Source organism: Capsicum annuum, chromosome 5, assembly GCF_002878395.1.
Source record: "Capsicum annuum cultivar UCD-10X-F1 chromosome 5, UCD10Xv1.1, whole genome shotgun sequence".
NCBI lineage: Eukaryota > Viridiplantae > Streptophyta > Magnoliopsida > Solanales > Solanaceae > Capsicum > Capsicum annuum.
This window is the reverse complement of record NC_061115.1, coordinates 7,668,799-7,695,275: the sequence shown is the minus strand read 5'-3', so window position 1 is coordinate 7,695,275 and position 26,477 is coordinate 7,668,799. Positions and strand designations below refer to the sequence as shown.

Genomic DNA, 26,477 nt, shown 5'->3' with positions numbered 1-26,477 from the left:
TATGGAATATAACGTATATAACATTATATCTTTCTTTTTAATTAAATGAATAGGTAAAAACGCTACTAGAATATATGGAATAAGCTAGGAATTTAATTCGTTGCTAAATTGTTCTTACTTAATTGAATAAATACCGTAAAACGTGAAAGTCTGTATAATAAAGTTAAAAGAAGGGAAAAAGAAGTTAAATAGATAAAGAGATAAGATTTCTATTGGTAATTAAAGACAGTAAAATATGAAAAAGTGTATAATCAAGTTAATTATTCAAGTTAATAAAAAGTATAAAATCAGTTCTTAACTTTAAAAAATATATTTACCATATATAATTCCTTAAATTGTGAACAAACTTTGATATTTAATTATTAAAGAAAAAAAAATTGCTACCTTAATTTTCCATAATTATCCAAGATCTTTAATTAAGAGTGATAAATGTTAAATGCTAAATATAAGGAAATAATACAAATAATAAATATTATAAAAATAATTTTCAAAAATTTAATTAAAATATTATTTTTTTCAAAAGTTGCTATAGCTTGTAATTATTTCTTAAGTCTAGTAATTAATGAAAAGTTATGCTATAACTTGTAATTAACAATCTAAAAAGTATATTTGGGATAATTTTCACCTCAAAAAATAGGGCAAAGTCATGATTTTCACCTCAAATTATACACGAAAAGTTTAGGATACATTCAAATTATTATAATGATCTATTACACATCTATACTATATAAAAGTGAAACTACTACCTCCCCGCGACACCCAGGCCAAGGCGCGTTTCGTACCCTCAATATAGGCGAGTTCAACCTTTTGAAACTCAAAAATAAGCGTTTAAAAATATTTAAAAATATTGAATTATAATGTCCAACGGTTATATTCAACAATATCCTCCATTTAAGTCAATTTGGGACTCCAAACTAAAGAACCCTAATTTCCAAATTTGTCATCCAAAATCGAACTTCAAGATCATTTGTTTGAAGAATTGGTAACTAAATCTTTTTAATCGTTCGATTTCTTGCTATATTGCGAGAAAATAAAGTTCTTTTGCCTTAATGTGGTTGAAATTTTGATAAATATTTCTTCCCTCTAGTGTGTGTTCAACCTCTATTAAAGCTTGTTTTATTAATCAAGGTACTTTAATGGATAAGATAAGTTTGAGTAGACTTTGTAAGTAAGAAGAAGATCATGAGTTGGGCGAGGTTCAAGGCAAACATGGACATCTTTTGAAAATTGCTAAAGAAAATGGAAAGAAAAGAGAGATGAAATTTCAATTTTGGATCGTATTGATGCTCTTCAGATTGGGTTTTTTGTTTGTCCATTCAATTTCTACCCGAATGGATCGGGTGGAGTGAAATATTTGGGTTGAGTCGGGTTAGAATTTGGTTAAATTAGTTGGGTCGGGTTTAAGGGTCCATTAATTAAATAAGAAAATTAAATTAAATACATGGCATCATCGCAGGGCGAGTGGAGTATACTTCACTCATTAAATTTGGGCATGGATGTCGCGGGGAGGTAATATAGGTGTGTAATAGGCTACTATGACATTTTGGGTGTGTTCTAGACTTTTCGTGTATAGTTTGAGATAGAAACCATGACTTTTCCATAAAAAATATGAATTTTGATAATAGACTTCTACATATAAGTTCTTTAAAAAATAAAAAAAATTACATAACACCACAACTTATTTTTATTAAGTTACATAAAATTCGTATTCTTTTTATTAATAACCCAAATCTCTTTCTGTTAAAAAACAATTGGATACATCTACAAACTCATAAATTTTTGGATACATAATTAATTAATGTATCTCTCTTTGGTCTAGTTAATGTATTATGTATTACCACCAATTAGTTTCAAAAATGAATGTATATAAGTAATCAAAATTATGTATCTCAACTTTAAAATTATGTATCCAAATAAAAATGGAGTAATTAACTACTAATTCTAAGTTCAAAATTATGTATTAGGATGCCAATTATGTATTCAAAAATTGTAAAATAATGGATTATTTGTAATTTAGCAAAAATAAGGTAGAGAGTAATTAAGGATAAAGTTATTGAGATTTATGTAAGTATTACTAAAAAAATAAGCATTATTAGAGTCCATTTTAAAAATATTTTAAAATATAATCGGCTCAAATTTTTTTTATAGCGATCCCTCATTCTACACACTTATATATCGATCTAGAAATTTGTATTTGATTCTCTTGATTATATATTACTACAATGTACTTGACTATAATTTATCATTGATAGATTTGTACGACACATATGATATATTTAAACAAATATTTTTTATTATTACACCTCTTTTTCCTAGGATCTTCATTTCTACACTTTAAGATCGATCAATAAACTGATATGTAAAGTCTCTTAATCATATATTACATAATATATCTTATTATAGTTTTTTATTTAGATACGATAAATTAATGTGACACATAAAACAAATCTGAATAAATGTGTATTTGTTAATCACAAATTTACTCAAATTTAATCGTTGTCATAAAGTTGAAAATCATATTTCTTTTCGAATATTTTATAGCATTGTGTTAATTTATTGTTGCACCAAATGTCCAATTATATCGTTGAGGCTTCAATTTTTGTTTGAAGCTAGTGATAAACAACAAAATTAAAGCAATTTTTATTGGAGATTTTGTTTTAGCTTCCAAGCAATGTAGATACCATGGAGAATCATGGGATGTAACCTATCCTAGAACTTCTTTAATTATCTTCGCACTACATCGTTTGGTTCGTAAAATAAATTATTTCAGAATTATTATCTTAAAATTATAATTTTTAAAATATTTTATTCCACTTTTTATAGTAACAAGTTGAATAGGATATGATAAAATATTCAAAGTATGAAATAAAATTTATACTATATTTGGTTGACCAAATAAATATAAATTTAATATCAAACTTAATCTGAAATATTCCACTTTATCTTATACAAATGTGAAACAAGTTATTCCGAAACTATTATCTCATCCTCTATATGGATAAACATAGAACTACAATATGACATAAGTTATTTTATAATTTTATCCACAAATCAAATATAAGATAAATTTATATTAAGATTAATTCTCAAATAAATTATTCCTATCCCTCTTATGAAACGAGCCTACAAGTAGTAAAAAAAAAAAAAAAAAAAAAGAAGTCAAAATTGTCATTGACAAAAGAAAATAAGGAAAAGAATTTTATAGATATAGAGAAAATAATTTGCCTTAAATTAAGGAAAGCTTACAATAATAATTGGTAAGTCCACATAAACCCTAACTAACCAAAACACAAATTCCAAATCAATCATCAAATATTAGGACTATATATATATATATATATATAGAAGAATCAACACATTATACCATATAGTAAATCCCACCATCAAAATTCAGCAGCAAAAGAATTTCTACTATTTTTATCTTAGAGTTTTTTATCATACTGTCGTACATATATCGAAAACAGTCTTTCGATCTCCACAATTTAGTGGTAAGACCAGCATATATTTTATCCTCTCAAATCTCTATGTTTTTTTTTTTTTTTCGGGTATATATGTATATATGTGTGTTTACAATTTAATTGTTCAATACTTTTGTGCTGTCTAAACAACTACACATAAAGGTTTCTGATTGTACTTTAAATTTATTTTTTATATAATTTTTAGTGTTAAAAGGTCTGTGTATATTTTATTCTTGGAACTCCACTTGTGAAATTTCACTTGGTATGTGAAATTGATGGTATGCAATTTAATTGTTACTTCTTTTTTTTTTTTTTTTTTTTAATTGGGTATGTTTGATAATTTTTTTAATGTAAAGTTTTGTTTTTTGTTCTTCAATTTTTGAGGTTTACCTGAAATAAGGTTTTTTGGTATGTGGTTTATTGAAAATTGATAGAGTTACGTGATACTTATTGATGATAGGTATCTGTAGATTTAGTCAGGTGTGCATAAGCTGACTGAGATACCATAGTTATAAAAATAAAATGATTAGATTTGGCTAAACACTAGTGATGTCTTCTCGTCTGTTCTAGCCTTGGTGGGTAAGAGTTATCCGATACCTGATTTTGGTGGGAGGTGACAGGTATCTCGTGGATTTATTTGAGGTGTGTGCAAGTTCTTTTTTTGGGGGTGGGAGGTAGGGGTGGTATTTCTGATATTAATTAAGGTAAAGTTTTGTTTTTTATTCTTGAATTTTTGGGTTTTAGCTGAAATAGAATATCATGAGGGATAAATATGTTTTTTGTTGTTATCTATGTAGATTTTTAGATATGGGATTTATTGGAAATTAATTGGATTTGGACTATTTGGTTGTTTTGGATCATAAATAGGGGCGGTTTTTGTATCATGTTTGTTTGATGGATTTGTTTCTTTTATGCAGTAAGAAAGAAAATAGAACTCGAAAATCGCCTTAATTGTTATTTATGGAGGTTTATCAATATGAGGATTCTTGGAATTTATTTGATTTTGGACTATTTGACTGTTGTGAGTCACAAATGGTGGTGGTCGTCGTATCATGTTTGCAGATGTATTTGCTTCCGTTATGCAGAAAAAAAATAGAACTTGAATATTGCCTTCATTGTTATCTATGGAGTTTTTTCGCTTGGGGATCTCGTGAAAATTGATTATATTTTGAACTATTTGGCTATTGTATTGTGTTTGTTGATCAATTGGTTTCATTTATGCAGGAAAAAAGCTTTAGCTTTAGCTGATTTTGGAAGCATGCCAGTTTCCGGGAACGAAGAGGTCTCAATCCGATTTCTGATTTGCTGATGAACTGGTCTTATTGTGTAATGTTTTCTTTGTTTTAATATCGCTCTATTTCATCATTTACAGCCTGGAGTTCTTGCCTGGCAATCTAGTAAATCGTTGTCACATATCCCTATTAAGAAAAGGTGGTTATCGATGGTCGTCCAGCCTTGTTCACTTATCCATGAACCACGGTCTTTTTCTAATGAAAATTTATCCAAGACCAAAGATTCTAGCTTGGGAAAGGGATCCGTGTTGAATTCTTGTGATAATATAGGTAAATCTGATACACCCAAGAACTCTCTTCTAGAGGTAAATGAAGAAAGACCTTGGGGTGCTAAAGTTGACTCTCAGCCTACTATGCTACCATTTTTATCCATGTCTCAGGAAACAAATCGTGATACTAGCTTCGAGCCTTCAAGAAATGTTGACAATCTAGTGAAACCAGCATTGGCAGAAAAATTAGCTGCCCAGGAAGATAAAGGTAGGACAAAAGTTTCTGTCGAGAAGGAAGTTATTGCCAAACAAGGGAAAAGCCAATGTAAGCTTGAACTTCCATCCAATTCAAGGCACGTTGAACTGTCATTAGGTCCACAGGAACCTCATGTTTCTTCTTTGGTTGATCTGAATACCGAGGGGAAAATGTGTGGAACTGTTAATCCTTCATTGCTTTCTCCGTCTTTGAATAAATGGAAGGACATGTCCCAGGAAGGAAGAGGTAAGGACGGACTGAATAACAATGATGCTGATGATATTGTACGCACTGATAGATCTAACTGGGATCTGAATACACCTATGGATTCATGGGAGGGTTCTGGTGATGTTGTTCCTGTTCAAGATGCAAGTGAAATTGATCTCTTACATAAGACATCTAGTTCAGTAGACAGAAAACCACCTATTAGTTCTGCTTCTATTGTCGATCCTAATGGTGATAAAGGGAAGCAAGAAGTTGGTGCTAGCGAGCAGGAGTTTAGTTTTCCCATCTCATCAACACTTCCTGCCCTACAGTACAAGTCTGCGGATGTGTTTCATCTTAATCTTGGTAGTACTTTTCTAGGGTTTGACTCGTCAGTACTGCAGTCATTGACCAAAGTAGACTCCAGAGTTGGTCCAAACTCAAGTTTACCGAAAAATTTGGCAATGAATAGAAACATGAATAACCTTACTTGTAAAACTGTTAAGTCAGAATCTGTTGAAGAAATCGTGGTACAAGCTAATGCTGGAACTGCGGTTTGTCCAGCTGGTACATTGGAGGCTAATGTCGGAAAAATTGAAGTTGTCGGACTGAATCTGCGGTCTATTGAGTTGTCCACTAAGGGCCCTGAGAAATTACTTGAGCGAAAACCAACGAAACATGAACCATTTCAGGAGGTTAGCCAGGAAATATCGATGACATCAGATGTGATTGTGCACCAATCAGTTGGAAAGGTGTTGCAGCTTCAGGAGAGTTCTTCTTCGCCATGTTCTTCTTCTTCTTCTTCTACACTGCCGATGCCTTTAACCCCTCAACAGGGATGCCCTTCTAGATTGTCTAGCTGTTCAGACTTGTCTGTGAGTGCCGGGGACTTGTCTGCTCCATCTGAGTACTCCGTTCACACGAATGAAGCTAATAGAAGTAAAAATCTTCTAAATCAGGCAAATGCTGATACTGCTGCTAAAATTGCCAACTCTGACCTCAAGGAATCAAATGTATCCAGTGATAAGGTGGGGACATCTGTTTCGGAGGCAATGAATATTGAAGGTCATATATTACTCGAAAAGACACAAGACCCGCATAATTTGGTTGCAAGCGGTGAGGGATCAGCAAATAATGGGGAAAAGGTAAGTATATCGGCCAGTACAGAAGAAGAATGTTATGGTTCTGATTATGAATCTGATGGTCATCATGCTTTTGAGGGACATGTTGACAGTGAAAGTGTGGGGTGTGTCAGAGAGGATGAGGATTATGAAGACGGTGAGGTCCGAGAACCAATGATGCAGTCAATTGCAGGAGACGCAATTGCTGAGGGGAAGAATTCAGAAAAAAACAATGAATCTTCAAGTAAAAATGCTGGTTTTTCTTCCGGCTTTTCTGGGGTTGGGGAATCTCACGGCTTCACTAATGATGAAAAAGGTTACAGCAAACCAGTTCACACTGAGTCTAATGATGACTTTGTCAAAGGCTGTGATGTCAAAGCTGTCAAAATTGATCATAAAGACGGTAATCTGCGGAGTCCATTGTTAGATGAGGTGGAAACAACTGGAGATGATGAGCAGAGGCCTATCGGCGCTATTCACCAAGGATCAGTGGATCAATCAGGAATAACAGATGTGCAGGAGAGATGTGAAAGGGATGTTTTATGTGACGGAGCATATGGTGGAAGCAGTGGAGCTGGAAGCAGTGGAGCTGGCAGGAATGTTGACAAGGCTAATAATGAGAATATTGGAAGATCTGATATGTCACCAACAGCTGTCTCGTCTTTGAAAAATACTGAAACATCTGTTAATGCTAACTCTAGTGAATATTTGTCTAATGTTGGAAGCAAGAGCCGAATTATCAGATTACCTCGTACATCCGATGTGACATTTTCTAGTAATATCAGACCTTTAATGGGTAGATCACTGTCTTCAAGAAGTAGAAGAGAAATGTATTCGGATGTGGACGAGGAGAAATTTCATCTGCGGAGGAATAGGTGATTTATCTTTTTATTGCTGTTTGATTTGTAATTTTTTTTGTAGTGCTGCTCAATTCTTGATTTTTCTTACTGCACTTTTTCCAGAGATGAAATTTATGCTGATGGTCCTAAATTTGTGCAAGATAGGTTTCAGGACCATTCATTCGATAGCTCAAGGGGGAAGATTGTGCGTGGAAGAGGGAGGAGCTCAGGCCGGTTTAACAGTTCTCATAGTGATTGGGATTCTGTGCGTGACTCTGAAAGCTATGGAGATGTAGCTGATTATCGCTTGAGACGTAAACGTACAGTTGCTGTTGAGGAATCTGAAAATGAATGTAATGACTATAATAGTGGTAGACTAGATGGCGCTGCCTTTGCTAGTGATAAGAGGAGGAAGCCATTAAATGATGCCTTGCCTTCATTTCGGCATCCACCTGCACGTCGACTGTCCCCCCATGGTAGAGAAAATGCTTCCATGATGGGCACTCAAATGCTTCGTAGAGCTCCCAGGAGTATCAGCCCAAGCAGATGCACTGATGAAGATGTCTCTGATTATGTTGGTCTTCGGCATAGTGAGAAGTTCAATAGAGACTTTCCAGCTGATATTAGTGATCCTGTTTATACTCATCAGCAATCTATGTATGATGGACCTGATGGTCATTTTGTTCAGGGAAAAATAAAGTTTACCGCGATGCAGGGAAGAGGTTTCCCTCGAATGCGGTCTAAGTCTCCTGTCAAATCCTGTAGTTGGTCCTCTCCTCGGAAGAAATTGACAGAAGGATTCAATGGTCATCAAGATTCATCTCAGCACAGGTCTCCAGTTATGTACAAGGAAGATAGGGTGAGGACTTCTCCACGAACTTCTTTAACTGAAGAAGCAATAGCTCCTCAAAGGCGTGACTCTCCATCATATACTGCTCGTCGTCTGAATTATATGAGGGATGTGGATGCTTTACAGGAGCAGAGGCATCCGAGGTCTCTTTCTAGCAGAAGTCGTCCACCTAATTGGGTATTTACTAGAAGCAATAGGAGAGTTGAGAATTTAGATCATCGAGAGAGGGCTGATGATGATGAGTACTTTGATGGGACGATACACACTGGTAGATTTCCTGAGCTTGACGAAAGAAGGAAGTATAGCGAGAGGCGGGGAGGACCTAGACGAATAAGAAATGTCGAAGAGCAAGACGGTAATTTTAGACAGAGTGAGCAACTTTGGCATGAAGAAGAATTTGATGACTCCAGATTGAAGAGAAGAAGACTCTTGACTTGATAGCACACTGAACCGTAATATTAGCAGTTAACATGAGAATCAGTCTTTCTGCATCTTTTTGTTCCTGAAAGAGAATTCGTCTTCCTTGCACACAGAGATAGGTAACAGTAACATGTTGTGCGTATTGAAGAAGAAAGACTTCTGAATGCATCTACATGAATGATAAATTGCGACTCTAGACACTCTGTCGGGTTCTGGCCTAAAGAGGGAGCATTAAATAGCTCATCAAACCTCGAATATATTGGGAGGTATGCATTTGTGCATTTTTTGCTTCAATCTTGTCGCTAGTAGGCCGTCCAAGGAACGTGCTTCTTGTCAACGCTGCCTGCAATTTGTACTTCCAGAAGATGAAAATGAACTAGTTTATGATGCTCTAGTATACTGGTATGAATACTACTAGTTTAAGTTGCTATTGTGCATATTGGCTTTGTGTGTAGTTTATAATTTATAAGCCATAGCCGCTCTTAACATACTTGGAATGGAGCAGAGACCATCGTTGAGAGTTCAGAAGCTTGGAATTTGTCTCGAGTTCTCTACAACTTCAAGATAAGCCTGCACACTTGAATTGAATCCCAGCAATAACAACTAGCCAAGATTAATTGTGCAGGGTTAAATGACACTGGTTTCTGTGGTTTACTAGTGTGTTTAAACAGCTAGTGATGTACACTTGGACAAACAGGTTGGTGATAGGGAATTGTCCAAGGTGAATTATGCAGTTTTAATATGATAACAACTATCTATGAGAACCAATATCCGAATTGCTATTATACGATGCGGGGCTGATATGCGGACCGTAACGAACTTGACTATGTCCCAAAAAGTTTACTGAGATGGATGCACATACTTATCTCCCTTTGCATCTCTTGAGACGCCGTGCCATTGGTTGAACTAATCTAGATTTATGCCGCACAAGGCTCACTAAAGAGGTCAAGTGAATAAGTTATCCATTCTCCAAATGTTGTTCATTCTCAGGGTTCGAATTTTAGACCTCTATTATCCACCATTAAGGGCCGACGGTCCCACAATAATATACCTAGTGAAATTTTATAAATGACCGCCAGATCTCATAAACAAATTACCTCCCTTTGCATCTCTTGAGATGCGGTTCCATTGGTTGAACTAATCCAGATTCATGCCGCATAGGTTCACTAAAAAGGTCAAATGAGAAAGTTATCCATTCTCCAAATTTGTTCATTCTCAGGGTTCGAATTCTTGACCTCTATTATTCCACCATTAAGGGTCGATTGTCCCACAATATACCTAGTGAAATTTCACAAATGATCGGTAGAATTTATAAACAAACTTTCTAAAAAAAAATGTGACACGGAGCATGTCATGAGATATATCGCTCTTGAATTTCTTACGGTAAAGCCAATGGACCAGTCAGCAAGTGTTTCCAGAAAGTTCCAGTCTATATAATTAATAAAAAGTGATTGAATTTGACTTAATAACCTCGTAGCTGAATAAAGATATTACTTATATTACCACTGATATAAATAATTATTCAACCATTTGAAGCAAAGAATTATTCAACTTTGATGGCGTGCAAGTGACCATTCCCATGTATAGTGTCTTTATTGCATATAGAATATAGTTACAACTACCCTTAAACAAATTCTTAAATATTTTTTAAATTGCAAGTAGATATTTACTTTGTTCACTTTTATGTGTTTAGTTTTCAAGTAGATGTTTTTTCCTTTTAATATGCTAAAAGTGACAAGTAAAACTAAATGGGAGATTACAATGTAACACATCTTTCGGTAGTTAGTCAATTTTTTAAAGTTAATCAGAATTCTAAAGAAATACATCTAATAGTTTCAACTCACAAAACTATTTTTCTCAATTATTCTATTTTTTAAAAAACGTGTTTAATTAATTGACACTACACTAATAAAGCAGTAAGTGTATGTGAAAAAAAAAGAAGGTAATCGACGTACTAAAACTTTAGTTATGCATGAAATTCAGGAAAGAAACTAACCATAAGGGTCTATTTTATGTTGTCTTAACCTAATTTTTGCGAGAGGCGGAATTTGTGTGAGATGAAATGTGTATATTGAAAAAAAAAAATAGGATGAGCTAGTATAGAAGAAAATATTCACAAGCAACCAATTTGGTTAATTTGTTCCATGTAAGAGATTGGAATATTATTCGGATGTCCATTACTTTGTATACCTAGTAACCATATGCATTGTTTCTATAGGACTGTGTTGGGATTTATTTATTTGTAATAGTTGTGGTGTTTTGATTGATTTGTGGTAAAGTCGAAGTTAAAATTTGAAGTTTATGCGTTTGAGATTCTAAATCTCAGGCTATTGAATTCTAATTAATAATTTATACATATGTAATAGATTTTTCTATATAGAATTTAGATCAAAGCTACTGCTTCAGTTGAACCCGTAAGCTATATGCTAACTCCGATCCTGCTTGCATATACATGTTGATTAATTCTATAAACTATGTGCTACCTTTCACCAATCAAGGAATCAATTTACTATGTTCATCAAAATTTGGATAGAATATAAAATATAAATTAGTAATCCTTAATCGTATATCACTATGATATATCTTACATTAATTTATCAAAGGTACGATAACTTCAAAATAAGCTTTTTTCAAAATTATGCTAGACCATAAATTTGGAAGCAATCGTTTCTTTTATATCCTCTGCCTGTGTATATTTGTTATTATTATAAATTTTTTAATAGAATGATAAGGATATCCGTAAATAACAAAGTCCGTTTTGTTATTATGATTCACCTCATTAATATTCGGGTGGAAGAATCTGAATATAATCGAGGATTTATCGCTATCCTCTGCGGTTGTTTATTTTATGTAAATTGATGGAATAAACCATGAACTGAATGATCATTACTGAAAAAGCCTGTCAAACTAACCCCAATTTCACTTGAGAAGTCGCCCTTTTCCGACTTTGTTAGTATTAACGTACTAGATGATACATGTAAGACCAATTTATAAGAAAATTCCACTGGCCTAGTAACGTCATTTATAAGAAAATCAGTAAAGCTCTCTATCTACAAAATATACTCACTCTATACCTATATGTAAGGATAAGGGATTGAATATGATTGGATATGATATAATGACTTGATGTTGGATGATAATGCAATTTTATCCTTATTTTTGAGTTATATGCTAGCGTTCCAACCGCTAATCATCTCCGGATGCTATATTCCCACGCGACATAGGGGTTGGAGCACATTTTCTTCTCTTCCTATGCCGTGATTAGACGATTCGAAGCGGTTCGTGCATTGACTTTGAAGTGGTGGACTTCCTTTCTTCGGAAGACGTTCATCTTTGACTCCTATCTTTAGACTTAGTTTATCTTTGGCTTGGTTTGGAGACACTACTACAAACAATGCAAAATAACATTTATGAATAACCACAAAAAATGTTTGTCTACTAGTTAAGTATATTTCTTACTTTTATTTGACATACATGAAACTGCTTAATAATTTTGTATAAGGTAGTAATTTATAGGGAGGGTCAAGGATCGATTTATCTTGTCGAGATCTTCTCATGTCGAGCTTGTTGTTACTTTTTCAATGTTTTCGGGTATACAGAATTTGTAATTTGACAGAATATCTTCAACACTAGTTCAAGTATAAAACAAGAACACTATGAAATACAACAACTCCCTCAACACAAGATCAAAGTGATCTTTCTGAGAAGTGTGTTTTTTCATAAAATAAGATGAAACAGAAATGGTCAAAGCCTCCGAATTCACGGAGTGTCGTTAAGGAAATAATTCCCCTCAAGTATCGGAGGTTGCGGAATTTTTCTTCCAGGTTAAAATGGCCAAACAAACCAACTGTAGCGGTACCTCAAACAATTGGAATCTCTTCAAACTCACTCAACGATTTGATTGATCACACGAAATATTTTTGAAGACAAGAAGAGTTTGTATATTCAGAAAATTTTTCGTTATTAAACCTATGGATGAATGCAGGTTTATATAGCCATCAGGTGCCCCTTCTGAAAGGTGGCAATGGTTCACTCAAAGGTTGTATCCCTTCTAGAAAAGTCATCTCTGTTCGTCCAAAAAGTATGTCTTTTTCGAACAGTCACAACCATCCAAACGGGCATACCATTTGATGAATCAGTGTGTCATTTCGTCGAAGGGTTGCATCCCTTCCGAATCATCATTTTGCTTCTGTATTGTATGCATGCATGCATATTAGTGGAGGATCAAAAAACACAGAATTTCTGTTTCTGTTGTGTTGTCAAATAAATTTTGTCCAAAAAGATAAATCTCATCGATTGATTGCCAAAGCCGAGCCGAGCGACGACGACGGCGACGCAAGGCACCACCTTGTTCTTGCCTCACTATTCAAGTGGAGTAAATGTTCCTTATTATAAACACTTAAAAGTTTCCTTCTCACCAATATGGGAGAATTAGTGAACTTTTCATTAAAAGAGTACACTTTTCATTTTAGTGTCTCTATTTTCCTCCACTATTTTTTCCTCTATTTTTCATTCATACTTTTCATACATATTGAACCCAACACTTGTCACACTTAATCAGGGGCGGACCTACATATTATTGTGGGGTTCTCCGACACCCACTAAACTCGACGGAGAATAGATAAAATTACATAGAAAATATACAAAAATAGGTATATAATATATAAATGCACCCACTAAAACAAAAGTTGGTTGGGTGCATTGGCATTTGAGTTGATTTTAAGGTTATCTACAAGAAGGGATGTCCTGGGTTCAAACCTCATTGAGGTAAATTTTTATTATTTTTATTTTTTAAAATTTTTTAAGCACCCACCATCCTTAAATCCTGAGTCCGCCACTGCACTTAATTTATCTAATGCATAAAACTTATATTTCTAAGAGTTGTATTAACATTCAATTCATTTGTTTACCTTAAAATTAAAGAGGCACTTGGAGAAGACAAATACTTAGAATATAGCTGGTTGCCATTTTGTATCATATTAATAACTTCTTTGGACTCAACACAGATATCAAGAGGTTTGAGATTCTATTCAAAGGCTAGATTTAGGCCCTCCTTGAGGGCAATGAGCTCCATGAGATTGTTAGTGGTGTGAATGAAACTTTTACTGAATTTCACCACCCAATCCCCTTTGTCATTTCTTATGACTCCACCAATACCACCTCTTCCTGGGTTACCCAGGCAAGAACCAGTAGTGTTAAACCTAGAGGTATTTGGAGGGGGGGATACCAGTTAAGAGCAATGATTTTACTATTAGCCTGCCTGTGAGAGGTGCCCAGGTGTTGGTATTCCACTACTTCTACATAAGGTATGCTGAAGCATGGGAGAGAAGAGGTTTGTTGGAAAAGATTGGCATTCCTGATTTTCCATAGGTGCTACAGGCTAAAAGAAAGGAGGATAGCCCAAGTATTGGAATCAAATTCCTCTCCTTTCAGGCTTCTCCAAGTAGAAGGCCAGTTATTGGTGCTAAACAAAAAGGGTTGAATGTTCAGAGATCCTTTATATTTCTGTATAAGGGTTTGCCAGAACAGTTTTGCATTGTCACAAGCAAAGAAGATGTGGTATTGGTCTTCTAGTTGGTCACTACAGGCATGGCAATAAGTTTACACGTTCAAACCCCTCATGGACAGGGTAACCTTAGAGGGAAGGTTGTTGTGGTGAAAAAGCCACATAAAGGTTTTGATCTTGTTGAAAGTTTCCAGCTTCCAGATCCAGTTGAAAGAATTATTGGATCTGTAAGGTCCCATTACCAGGTTGGAGATGTAGTGATAAGCACTTTTACAAGAGAAGGTGCCATCTCCTTTGAGTCTCCAGAGGAGAGTGTCTTTAGAAAGATGTCTGTTGTGTTTAAAATTATTCAGCATATTGAGGATAATCCTGGGAGGGATTTCAAAAGGTAAGGAAGTGAAGTCCTAAATACCCTCCTTCCAAATATCATTAACTAAGATGGGGTTATTGGGGTTTGTAGTTGGTCCCTCCACCAAAGTATAAAGAGGGGGCATGCCAGGTATCCATTTATCTTCCCAAGCCTCAACCTTAGTTCCATCTTTAATGGCCCAGAAAAGAGCATCTTTGCACAGACTTCAGGAGTTGGTAACATTGTTCCAGGTCCTGGAACCATTTTTGGTAAATACCCTATTAGACCCATATTTGGAGAGGAGAATACTGGCTCAGAGAGAGTTGGGTTCAAAGAACATTCTCCAGCTCAGGCTATACAGCAGGGTTTTACTTTTAATGACAGACTTTTGCATGCCAAGCCCACCATACTTTTTAGGGAGGGTGAGGGTGTTTTAACTCAGGAGGTGCATTTTCCTCTTGTCTTCAGTAGTGCCCCAAATAAAGTTTCTCTGGGTCCTATCTATCAGCTTGAGGATTCTGCTTGGGAGCTGAATATACTGCATGATATGGTTAGGGATAGAGGCTGAGGAGGATTTAGCTAGACTGACCCTACCTGTCATGTTGAGAAGGTTAGTCTTCCACCCAGCCAACTTGCTAGAGAAATTATCCAAGATGAATTGAAAGTTTTCTTTTGCCGGTTTCTTGTGAATTATGAGAAACCCCAGGTATTTACCAAAGTGGTGTGAGTGGGGAATGCCAAGGATGAAGGAAAGATTGTTCTGATCTTCTTGCCTGCAATTTGCAGAGAAGATAACTTTAGATTTGTTAAAGTTGACTCTTTGTCTCGAGTGAGAGCTGAAATGAAGGAGGATTCTGTTGATGGTGTTGCAGTTCTTAGAATCAGCCTTGGTAAAAAATGTGAGATCATCAGCAAAGAAAAGATAGGCTATGGCAGGCCTCTTTTTAGAGATGGAAATAGGGGTCCAGAGGAGAATGTCCACTTCATAGTTAATTTTTCTTGATAGAAGTTTCATACAAAGGATGAAGAGGTAAGGGGACATAGGGTCACCTTATGTAATACCTCTGGAGGGAGTGAAATGGGTGGTCTTACCCCCATTGACCAAAATACAAATGGAGGAAGTAGAGATGCAGGAGAGAATGAGGTTTGATAGCTTCTTGGGGAAGTTGAAGAAGAAAAGAGCTTGTCTTATGAAAGACCACTCAATTCTGTCAAAAGCTTTTTCCAGGTTAATTTTCAGGATCATGCTAGCCTGTTTCCCTTTCATTTTTGAGAAGTAGTTAACATATTCCTGGACAATGATGGCATTATCAGAAGCCCTCTTTTTATCCATGAAGCTAGCTTGGTTGGGGCTTATGATTTTTGCCAGGAGGGGCTTGATTCTAGAGCTGATGATTTTGGTAATGATTTTGTATTGTGTGTTGCACAGTCCAATAGGTCTGAAGTTCTTTAGAGTAGTAGCATTTGTGCACTTGGGGATAAGGCAAAGATAGGTTGAGTTGACCCTAGGGTCCATGGAGCCTGATGTGAAGGTATCCCGAAAAAATCTCACAAAGGGTGGCCCTAGTATGTCCCAAAAATTTGGTACATAAAGGGATGTAACCTATTTGGACCAGGGGCCTTGTTGGGTTTGAAGGAAAATACAGCTCTTTTGACTTCCTCCATGGAGGGGATGACTTCAAGAAGGTCATGGTCAAGGTGGCTGATGGAGCCCAAAGAGGAAGGATTGAGCTGAGTAGCTTCGTGCCCCAAGGTGTGCTCAGTGGTATAGAGATTAGTATAGAAGGTGGAGACAGTTCTGGCAATGTCAATAGGATGATAGTGCTAGTTACCACTTTCATCCATGAGGGAATTGATCTTATTTCTCCTTCTTCTATTGAGAGTGGAAGTGTGAAAGAATCTGGTATTGGAATCTCCTTCAAGAAGCCAAGAGATTCTAGACTTGAGTTTCCAGAATTTTGTTTCAAGGTTAAGGATATGGTTGAAGTCCTTTAGGAGAGTATGCTCCAGCCCCTGAAGGAAGGAGCTAGTGGGGTAGCTAGGGGATTTTTGGATCCCTGCTAACCTAGCAAGCAATTTCTTCTTTTGGCTGAAGATATTATCAAAGATGAGCTTGTTCCAGACCTTGGCCTTCACCTCGAAGTCCACGGTAGCCAGAGTAATACAAGAACAGTCCAGGAAGGAGTCCCTGATAAGGTTAGGGAAATCCTGGTGAGTGAGCCACATAGACTCCACTCTAAAAGGTTTCGACTGACTATTTGGGGGAGAGCCAAAGTTCAGGAGAAAGGGGCATGGTCAGAGTGGGTTCTAGGAAGATGGGTGACAGATGCCTCAGGGTAAAGGTGAATCCAAAGGTCATTTGCCAGGCACCTATCAAGTCTCTCAAGGATGAGGCCTTGTCTATTCCTATACCTTATGTTAGACCACGTGTATTTGCTACCCTTGAAACCAAGGTCAATAATCCTACAAGTATTAATGCAGCTCATGAAAAGATTGGACCTGTTAAGGTCAATCCTGGCACCTCTAAACTTTTCGGAGGCTTTTAGAATCTCATTAAAATCCTCTCCCACCATCCAACTATTCCCCTTAGGGGAGATAAAGTTGTCAGAAAAGGAGCTAAGCTGGTCCCAAAGTTCAGCCTTAGCATGAAAGGCAGTACTAGCATAGATAATAGTGAAAAAACAAAAGGAAGGGGGGAACTGACCTGAACTTTAGCATGGATGGCTTGACTAGAGATGGAAATAGATGTTATAGAGACCACATCTTCCCTCCACATAATGACTAGTCCACCACAGTTACCCATGGCTTCTGATTGGATGTGGTTCTGAAATCCAAGATGTTCACAAAGATCCTGATGATCAAACATTTTGGTTTCCAGGAGAGCAAGAATGCAAGGTTTGTGAATGTTGACCATAACTTTGCAGTGCTTCCTGAACTCAGCATTTTTTGCCCCCCCCCCCCCTGCATTCCAAATAATGCAGTTATTCATGTTTGAGAGGAGGGGGGGGGGGGGGGGGGGAGGGGGAGCTCATTGCACTCACCTTTCCCTTCCCCTTTTGGTTGAAGGTGGATGTCAAGGCAGAGGCCTTCCTTTTCTTGTTTAGAGAAGTTAGCAGGACTGTGGGATGCTCCTTTGACATAGGTTTTGTTGGCCTTAACCTTAAACCTAGACCTTCTAGCCTTAAGGGAATATTAAGAAGTAAAAAAAATATATTAATGTTGGTTGGAGACAAAATAACACTTACAAATAAGCTAGGTTGACTCAAGGGTGAGACTAGTAAAATCTTTGCTTTAGGCTCCAAAATCTCAAGGCTTCAAACAATTTTAATTGTTAATTTTATGATTTTATTTTCTTTTTGACAATATTGAATATTGTAAAAGAAAAAAAAACTATCATCATTTAATAGAAATATTTTGAAATTTTGAATTAAACTATTCAAATCTTTATAATAATAAATAATATGTTTACAATAACATCCAAGGCAATGTATTAAAAAACGCATATTAACGTCTTATTAACTTGAATCAATCCTTAAAATTATAAATAATAATATTACTATGTGAAATATAATACTACACTAAAAACAACAATTATGAAAAACAAGAAAAATGCAACATTAACTTTTGTTTTTATTATGTATAGGTATATTTTTAAGGCAAAATTAAAATTTAGTTTAGAATACTAATTTTATTGAGACACGTTGCAAATAGGAGCTATTTTAGAGATAAAAAAATTATTTTCAATACACCCTCAACCCAATCATATTATTAAACAACAGCAATAATAACAAAAATATTCAAATAATTAGATATCATACCACACTTTTCTTTCCTTGCAGCGTTGCTACAAACAATAAAACAATGAATATATTCAGTATAAAAACAAATAAAAAAAAAAAACCTAAAATCTATTAACTAAGTGTTCAGTGATTCAGCTAGATGCAACTTCCACGGACATAGAATTGAGAACACTCCTTAATTCCGACCCACCCGAAACTTACGTCATCTTCTTAATAGCTCCTAACTTGAAAAAAGATGTCAAGATGCACCCGTCACAGTACACTCAACCCAAGAGTAGTACAAACACAAAATTCGCGTTAGGATTTGAACCAGAGGTCATTTTCAATGAATTGATTTTCAAAATGAATATTCTACGAGCTTTACGATTTTCAGGTAATGAGAAAACCTAATTCAAAGAGCTTTATGGTCGGATGTTGAAAATATACAATTTCGGTCCAATGTAAAAAAATTAAATGGGATTTTTCCTAGCAAATTTATAGCTTAGAACTTTTATAGCAACTGTTTCATAATTACGAAAAATAGCTAGTTGTATTTTGTATTATTAACTACACAAAATTTTAAAAAAAAAAAAAAAAACAAGGAAAGAATGATGTTAATAAATTCAAGAATATAATTTGAATCAAAATCCAAATAAGTAGAAAACTAAAAGTAGAAGAAGTAAATGTTTATGTTCTTGTAAAGTTTGATTAAATATATTACTTATAAAATTGTAGACATTCTTTTTATATAAGTTAGAATTTTAATTGATTTAGAATTGTTAAATATGTAATTTCTTCCCTAGATGAAATCAAATTTTAGTTTGTTTGAGTCAAATTTTAGTTTTAGTTGGTTTTGGTTGTGTGTACGAATAGAATTAATAATTAAGGAGTTTTAAAATATTTGGTAAAGAGTCTTAAAATATATGGTAAGGATTCTAATTCCAGTAAAATTCGCATAAGAAAAACAAATTTAGTAAACTTTAATTTATAATTTTTTATATATTAATAATAATTTAAGATAAAAGTGAAAAGATAATTTTACCTATTACAAAAATTTTTAACAAAGAGCAAAAGTTCAAATAGCTTCTAACAGACCCTCTGGTCATTTTGTTTAGGGCAAAATAAAGTATACGGCGATGCAGGGAAGAGTTTTCCCTCAAATGCGGTCTAAATCTCCTGTCAAATCCTGTAGTTGGTCCTCTCCTCGGAAGAAATTGACAGAAGGATTCAATGGTCATCAAGATTCATCTCAGCACAGGTCTCCAGTTATGTACAAGGAAGATAGGGTGAGGACTTCTCCACGAACTTCTTTAACTGAAGAAGCAATAGCTCCTCAAAGGCGTGACTCTCCATCATATACTGCTCGTCGTCTGAATTATATGAGGGATGTGGATGCTTTACAGGAGCAGAGGCATCCGAGGTCTCTTTCTAGCAGAAGAAGTCCACCTAATCGGGTATTTACTAGAAGCAATAGGAGAGTTGAGAATTTAGATCATCGAGAGAGGGCTGATGATGATGAGTACTTTGATGGGACGATACACACTGATAATTTAAACCTCGAATATATTGGGAGGTATGCATTTGTGCATGTTTTTGCTTCAATCTTGTCGCTAGTAGGCCGTCCAAGGAACGTGCTTCTTGTCAACGCTGCCTGCAATTTGAACTTCCAGAAGATGAAAATGAACTAGTTTATGATGCTCTACTACGCTGGTATGAATACTACTAGTTTAAGTTGCTATTGTGCATGCTGGCTTTGTGTAGTTTATAATTTATAACCCATAGCCGCTCTTAACATACTTGGAATGGAGCAGAAACCATTGAGAGATCGGAAGCTTGGAATCTGTCTCGAGTTCTCTACTACATCAAGATAAGCCTGAACACTTAAAACTGAACCAAGACTAATTGTGCAGGGTAAATGACACTGATGTCTGTGGTTTACTAGTGTGCTTAAACAGCTGGTGATGTACACTTGGACAAACAGGTTGGTGATAGGGAATTGTCCAAGGTGAAATATGCAGTTTTAATATGATACAACTATCTATGAGAACCAATATCGCCGAGATGGATGCACATACTTGAGTGAGTTCCGGAGCCGGAGCCAGGATTTCCACAAAGGGGGTCAAAATTTGAAGAAAAATTAATAGAAGAGGGTTCAACATTCATTACATATACATAAAATATAACTTTAGTAATGTATAATTTTTTGCCAAACGGGGTTCGGTGAACCCCTGTACAAAGGCTGGCTCCGCCCCTGCTTGAGACGTCGTTCCATTGGTTGAACTAATCCTGATTCATGCCGCATAAGGCTAAAGGGGTCAAGTGAAAAAGTTATCCGGTCTCCAAATGTTGTTATTCTCGTGGTTTGGATTCTAGACCTCTATTATTCCATTCCACCATTAACGGTCAATGGCTCCACAATAATATATCTAATGAAATTTCACAAATGACCGTCACAACTTGTAAACAAACTTGCTAAAAAAAATGTGACAAGGAGTGTGTCATGAGATATATCGCTCTTGGATTTCTTACGGTAAGGCCAATGGACCAACTAGCAAGTGTTTCTAGAAAGTTCCGATCTGCATAATTAATAAACAGTAATTGAATTTGACTTAATAAACATCAATGGACCAAGCAAGTGTTTCTAGAAAGTTCCAATCTATATAATTAATTAACAGTAATTGAATTTGACTTAATAAACTTTTAGCTGAATAAAGATATTACTGTTATTCGACCACTTGAAGCAAAGAATTATTCAGCTTTAATTGTGTGCAAGTAACCAAGTTTAGTGTCTTTATTGCATATAGAATATAGTTACCACTAATACCCTTCTTGCTGCTATTGGAGAAGTCGTTTGCCATGGATTCACTTATTGTTTTCTTCAAGGCTAAAATTCCAATTGGGTCAAAACTCTCAAATTGTAGCATGATGATTTCTTCAACTTTTATTGATGCCATAGAGCACATGGGTTGTAGAACTTTTGAAATTGAACCCTTCTTATGATCTAGTTCAGCGCTAACATGATTTGCATCAACTGTATCGCCATCATCAATGATGATATTTCCCTCGTGCATTAATGTCATGATTTTTTCTTTCAGGATAAAGCATTTTATGGTGTGATAACCAACAATGCGGTGAAATTTGCAGTACTTAGGATCGTCGACTTTGTTTGATTCTTCAGGTCGCTTTGACTTAGGGAGTTCAATGACTTGTTTGGCTAGCAGCTCGTCAAGAATCCCAGGAACATCAGAGTCAGGAAAAGGATATATATCCTTGCTTGTAACTCCTTCAAGGTTGGTTGCTTTTTCACCTCTCACATTTGTTGCTTTGTAGCTTCCTCTTTTAACTTTTGTCTTATGGAGGCCTTCGTAAAACTCATAGTTGTCACCATAGATTCCCCAATTTGGTCCTCTGACAAGCTGCTGAATTTTGTAACTTCTTTCCTAGGGTCAAAAATAGGTGACGTCATTCTATGACTTGCAATACTTAACTCCATGTCAAGAGCGCGTATAGCTAATTCTTGAAAAGTTTGAGGCTTAATTTCTTGGAGGATATTTACAAGGCCCCAATGCATTCCTTGAATTCAAACTTCAACCGCCGAAGTTTCAGAAAGCTGATCCTTGCAATCAAAGCTCAATGTTCGCCAGCTATTTATGTAGTTCACTACAAGCTCATCTTTACTTTGTCTTGTGTTTTTCAACTCCATCATGCTGACCATACGATGAAAACGATTTAAAAACTGACTTGCTAGTTGCTTCCAACAATCAGTTGATTTGGGCTCCAAGTCTGTGTACAAATCAAAAGTGTTTCCTTTCAAAGTGCGAACAAACTGCTTGACAAGAAGATCACTATGTGTACCAGCACTGCTACAAGTCTCAACGAAATGAGCGGTATGTTGCCTTGGATTTTCCTTTTCATTAAATTGTTGAAACTTTGGCGGTTGATATCCAATTGGCATTGGTAAGCCCTCGATTCGCTTAGAATACGGCTTTGAGTATCTTGCGAAACTTTGTGATGGACCGCCATAATGTGCCTTGATGGTATTAGTTATCATGTCTTGCAACTGTTGAACAGATAAAGCCGCAAACGAAGTAGACTGCTTCTCTTTTTGAGATTTGGTCTTGGTAGGTGACTCATCGAGATCCTTATTTTGCAGGGTAAAGTCGGGTGGATAAGCAGAGTCGTGGTTCGATTCTCCAGGGGGGAAGGACTCCAACTTGTTCATCAGTTGAGCGATATGAAGATCTTTTTCCTCGGCAGATTTCTTTAAAACTTCAATGGTTTGTTCCATTACTGCGAACTTCTCATTCATATCAGTTGCGTCGGCCATCAAGGCATTGACCTTTGTTGAAACTAGTGAATCAGTCGAATCTTCAAATTCACTAAAATTGACATCAGTCTGAGAGAATTCACCACATAGCAAGGATGTCAAATTTCCCCTAAGAGCTGCAACTTCAGCCGTCATATGAGATTTGCGCTTTTATGCCTTCTCCAAAGAAGTGAAGTATTCAAATTTGTCCAAACCACAAGTCTTAAATTTGCGCCGAGTGAGGGAACCAACTAGGCTGAGTTCATCAGAGGTGGCAGTAGCAGAGTTCTTGCATGAGACATCGTTAGTATTTTTGAAGTCCATAGTAGTAGTTGAATTTGATTTGCAGGAAGAAGATATGGAGAGCTGAACTTGTCCCACTGGACGTGCCAAAATATGTTCGCAATAAATTTTCGTAGTATTGAAAATCGATTGCAAGCAAAAATAAATGAAAAGAAAATAATAACTTTATTTATAAGAATCTGTGAGTACAATTTTGTGATTCTCTCGATTCTTCTCTCCTAAGTTTTTTCGTGATTCAAGGGCCTTTTGTGGTGTGATTCTCAAACGTAGGATGATTTAAGCCTCCTAGAAATGCGTTTGGATCTCCAGGGATTGTATGACAGCTAGGGGTGTACAGACCAAACTGTCAAGTCAAACCAAACCGAAGAACCAAACCAAACTGAGAAAAAAAAAATGACATGGTTTGGTTTGGTGTAAACCAAAAAAAAGTCAAACCGACATAATATATATATATATATATATAATAAGCGGCAATAAGTAGACAGTTATGCTGCCTGCTTAAGCTGCTTCATTCATAATTCTACTATATTATCCCTAATTAATTACTATACGTTATTTAAGTATTAAAATTTATAATATTTAATAAAAAATTATAAATTACTATTTAATATTTTATTTTTTAAAATAACTTGATGTCTTATATGAGGCTCATTTATGTTTTCTTCACAAGTATTTTTTATAATAATTTTATTATATCATTTCTAATTAGTTGTTATAAGCATGTCTTCTTCGCTGCTTCAATCGAGATTTATTATATCGACCTTAATTAATTACTATAGGTTATTTAAGTATTAAACATTTATAATATTTAATAAAAATTATAAAATAGGCATAAAATAATAAATTAATATTTAAATTTTAAATTAACTTGATGTCTTATATGAGACCCATTTATGCTTTTTTTCACAAGTATTTTTATAATAATTTTATTATATCACTTATAGTTAGTTATTATAAGTCATTTAAGACATGTCTTCTTCGCTTCTTCAATAGTGATTTTATTATATCAATCCCAATTAATTATTATGATCGCATTAAAAAATTAATAATATTTAATAAAATAGACATAAAATAATATGTAAACATAAAATATTTGATTGACTATCGAAATTATATTAGTGCCACATAGGTTGACTTTCGAAATTATATCAGTATTACTTAAATTGGAATAGAAGAAACCATATTATAAATCACAATAAAACATTTGATTGACTATCGAAATTATATTACTGTCACATAGGTTCACTTTCGAAATTATATCAATGTCACTTAAAATGGAATAGAAGGAAAAGTATTATAAATCATAATAATTAAAAGTTAAAATTATTTTAATAATTAATTATCTAAATTATATTGGTATCACATAAATTGAGATTAAAAAAAGAAAAAATTACACAAATCCCATATTTAAGACACCATATTACACAATATCCCTTAATGTTTTAAAAAATTACATAAAATCTTGGATTCATATTTACTAGTGATACATATGCTATATGTATCACTACTGTATACATATGTATATACTAGTGATACATATACATATGTATCACTAGTCCATATGTATCACTGCTTAACATATGTATCACAATTCAAAATTTCGGGATAAGATGTAATTAGCAAACTATCCAGAATTTTATGTAATATTGCTGAAACTGTTCGGGATTTATATAAATTACTCTTAAAAAAACATATATTGGACCCGTGCTAGCATGAACCATTCAATTTTTAGTATATATATGTGTGTGTATGCATGTATATAATTCAACTTTTTATACATAAAATATTGATTATAATATACTTTTTAAATACTTTTTCAATTAGTTTTTATTAATTTTCAATATTTAGAAAGTAGATGTGTATATATATATATATGTATTCATATTTGGGACTTTAAGTTGTAATATTTATCCATTAATTGCTAATAAAATGATCCAAAATCTAATATAAATTTAAAACCTAAACTTTTCACTCTTCATCTTATATTTTAGTTTCAAGAGAGTTTTTCGCTCCTTAATTTTTCATAATTGTGGTTTTTCATTAGCACATGAGTGAAAACATACTTGATCTAAACTTCAACCACAATATAATTGTTATAAATAAAGATTATAAAAAAAAATTGAGAAAAATCAAAAAAATCGATTAAAATCTAAACCAAAAAAACCGATTTAATGTTGGTTTGATTTGGTTTATAGTTTTAATAAACCGACATAATTGGTTTGGTTTTTTTTCAATAAAAAAACAAACCAACCCGACCTATGTTCACATCTAATAACAGCACTTTGTCTTGTCGAGTTGATCTCCGAGCAGAACTCCGTTAGTCAATTCTTTGAAGAGTTGTGTAGTTGATGCAGAAGCTTTCTCCAATGGTTGCAGAATGACCAAGAAAATAATGTAATCCTCCTATTTATAGTTGTAGGGGTAGGCAGTTCAAGTGTAAATAACCTCTTCTGCCTCATTCTGATTGGTCCATTCAGTTTTCAAGTTTATCTTAAATGTTATGTGATAAGTTGTTTGTGAATGGCCAAAATGATGTCATTTGAGATAATTGGCGATGTCTCATTGACTCTTGAACTTGACTTGGATTGCCACATCATTTGAGTGTATGGTCTCGTCTTATTGGTCTTTAATTTGATTGGGATGCCACGTCACTTGACACGTAGCATGAGTTTGGGCCTCAAGGTGAGATGGACCTGATGAGGAATAAAATGAGCTTATTATTTTTATAGCCCAAACTAATTTTAGACCCAGTAAAATATGAACAAATTTAAATTTTATATGAATTTAATCCAATAAATTTTGTGTGTCTATAAAATACAAATCTAAACTAATGAGACCTCAAAATAAATATCAAACATGAGTGAGAAGTCAAAGAAACGAAAAAAGATCTGTTATATAACGTATCAAATCAAATTGATTTTGTAGAAGGTGACACTGATATTAACCTAACATAGACCTATTGCCCTTTGGAACACTTGATAAGCTCTCTCTTCTTGGTTCCCACATTAATTATGGACAACACGAGCAACATCTCTTGATTTTTAACTTTAATATTTATTCCATTAGATCTCATTTTCTGTATTTTAATTTGATACCTTTGGTTTTGACATTATGCCATTTTAAAGGTGTGTACTTTTTTTAAAATTATTTATTTTAGAGAATTGAAGTATTTCTGTCAATTTTATAGAAAACGAATTGTTCAAGAGTAGTAATAAAAGATCAAATAATAATTCTTTCAGAAATATTTTTGGAATCTTGATCTAACACAGATTGTTGCTCTTAAATCAGTAAAGCAAATTGATTATCCAAATATGAATTGCTAGTATAGTTTTTCGAGACACTTATGAGAAAATTTATTTTTCAAAGATAAACAATTTCAGAAAAATGTTAAACATGCTAACATTAGTTTAATTGAGCATGACATTGGAGCAGAAATTAAAAAAAAAAAAAACTCTAATGCAAATCAATTAAAACTAAACATATGTATAATGTATTAAAACTTTTATTTAAATAATATAATTTTAAACACGCTAAATAACTAAAATTTCGGTGTTAGTGTGGTGCACAATAAGTCAAGTTTTGGAT

The 26,477-nt window shown here is 34.5% G+C and overlaps 2 protein-coding genes across 4 annotated transcripts; both read left to right on the top strand.

Annotated features, from left to right (window-relative positions):
* The first annotated feature begins 3,238 nt into the window (after nt 1-3,238).
* Nucleotides 3,239-9,417, top strand: LOC107870271. Of its 2 annotated transcripts, none has more exons than XM_016716740.2 (4): nt 3,239-3,488; nt 4,683-4,740; nt 4,831-7,415; nt 7,545-9,417. In XM_016716740.2, exons 2-4 carry the CDS (start codon nt 4,717-4,719, stop codon nt 8,665-8,667), a joined length of 3,732 nt encoding a protein of 1,243 aa, XP_016572226.1. In that variant the 5' UTR covers nt 3,239-3,488; nt 4,683-4,716; the 3' UTR covers nt 8,668-9,417. The 2 variants fall into 2 exon arrangements, with proteins under 2 accessions (XP_016572226.1, XP_016572223.1); XM_016716737.2 differs by having other exon boundaries at nt 3,241-3,488; nt 7,503-9,417.
* Nucleotides 9,418-19,405: 9,988 nt separating this feature from the next.
* Nucleotides 19,406-23,021, top strand: LOC107872314. Of its 2 annotated transcripts, XR_007055398.1 has the most exons (4): nt 19,406-19,993; nt 21,379-21,573; nt 21,728-22,170; nt 22,437-23,021. XR_007055398.1 is itself a non-coding variant. In XM_047412467.1 (2 exons), exon 1 carries the CDS (start codon nt 19,420-19,422, stop codon nt 19,969-19,971), a length of 552 nt encoding a protein of 183 aa, XP_047268423.1. In that variant the 5' UTR covers nt 19,406-19,419; the 3' UTR covers nt 19,972-19,993; nt 21,379-21,687. The 2 variants fall into 2 exon arrangements, 1 of the variants encoding a protein (XP_047268423.1); XM_047412467.1 differs by lacking the exons at nt 21,728-22,170; nt 22,437-23,021 and having other exon boundaries at nt 21,379-21,687.
* The last annotated feature ends 3,456 nt before the right edge of the window (nt 23,022-26,477 follow it).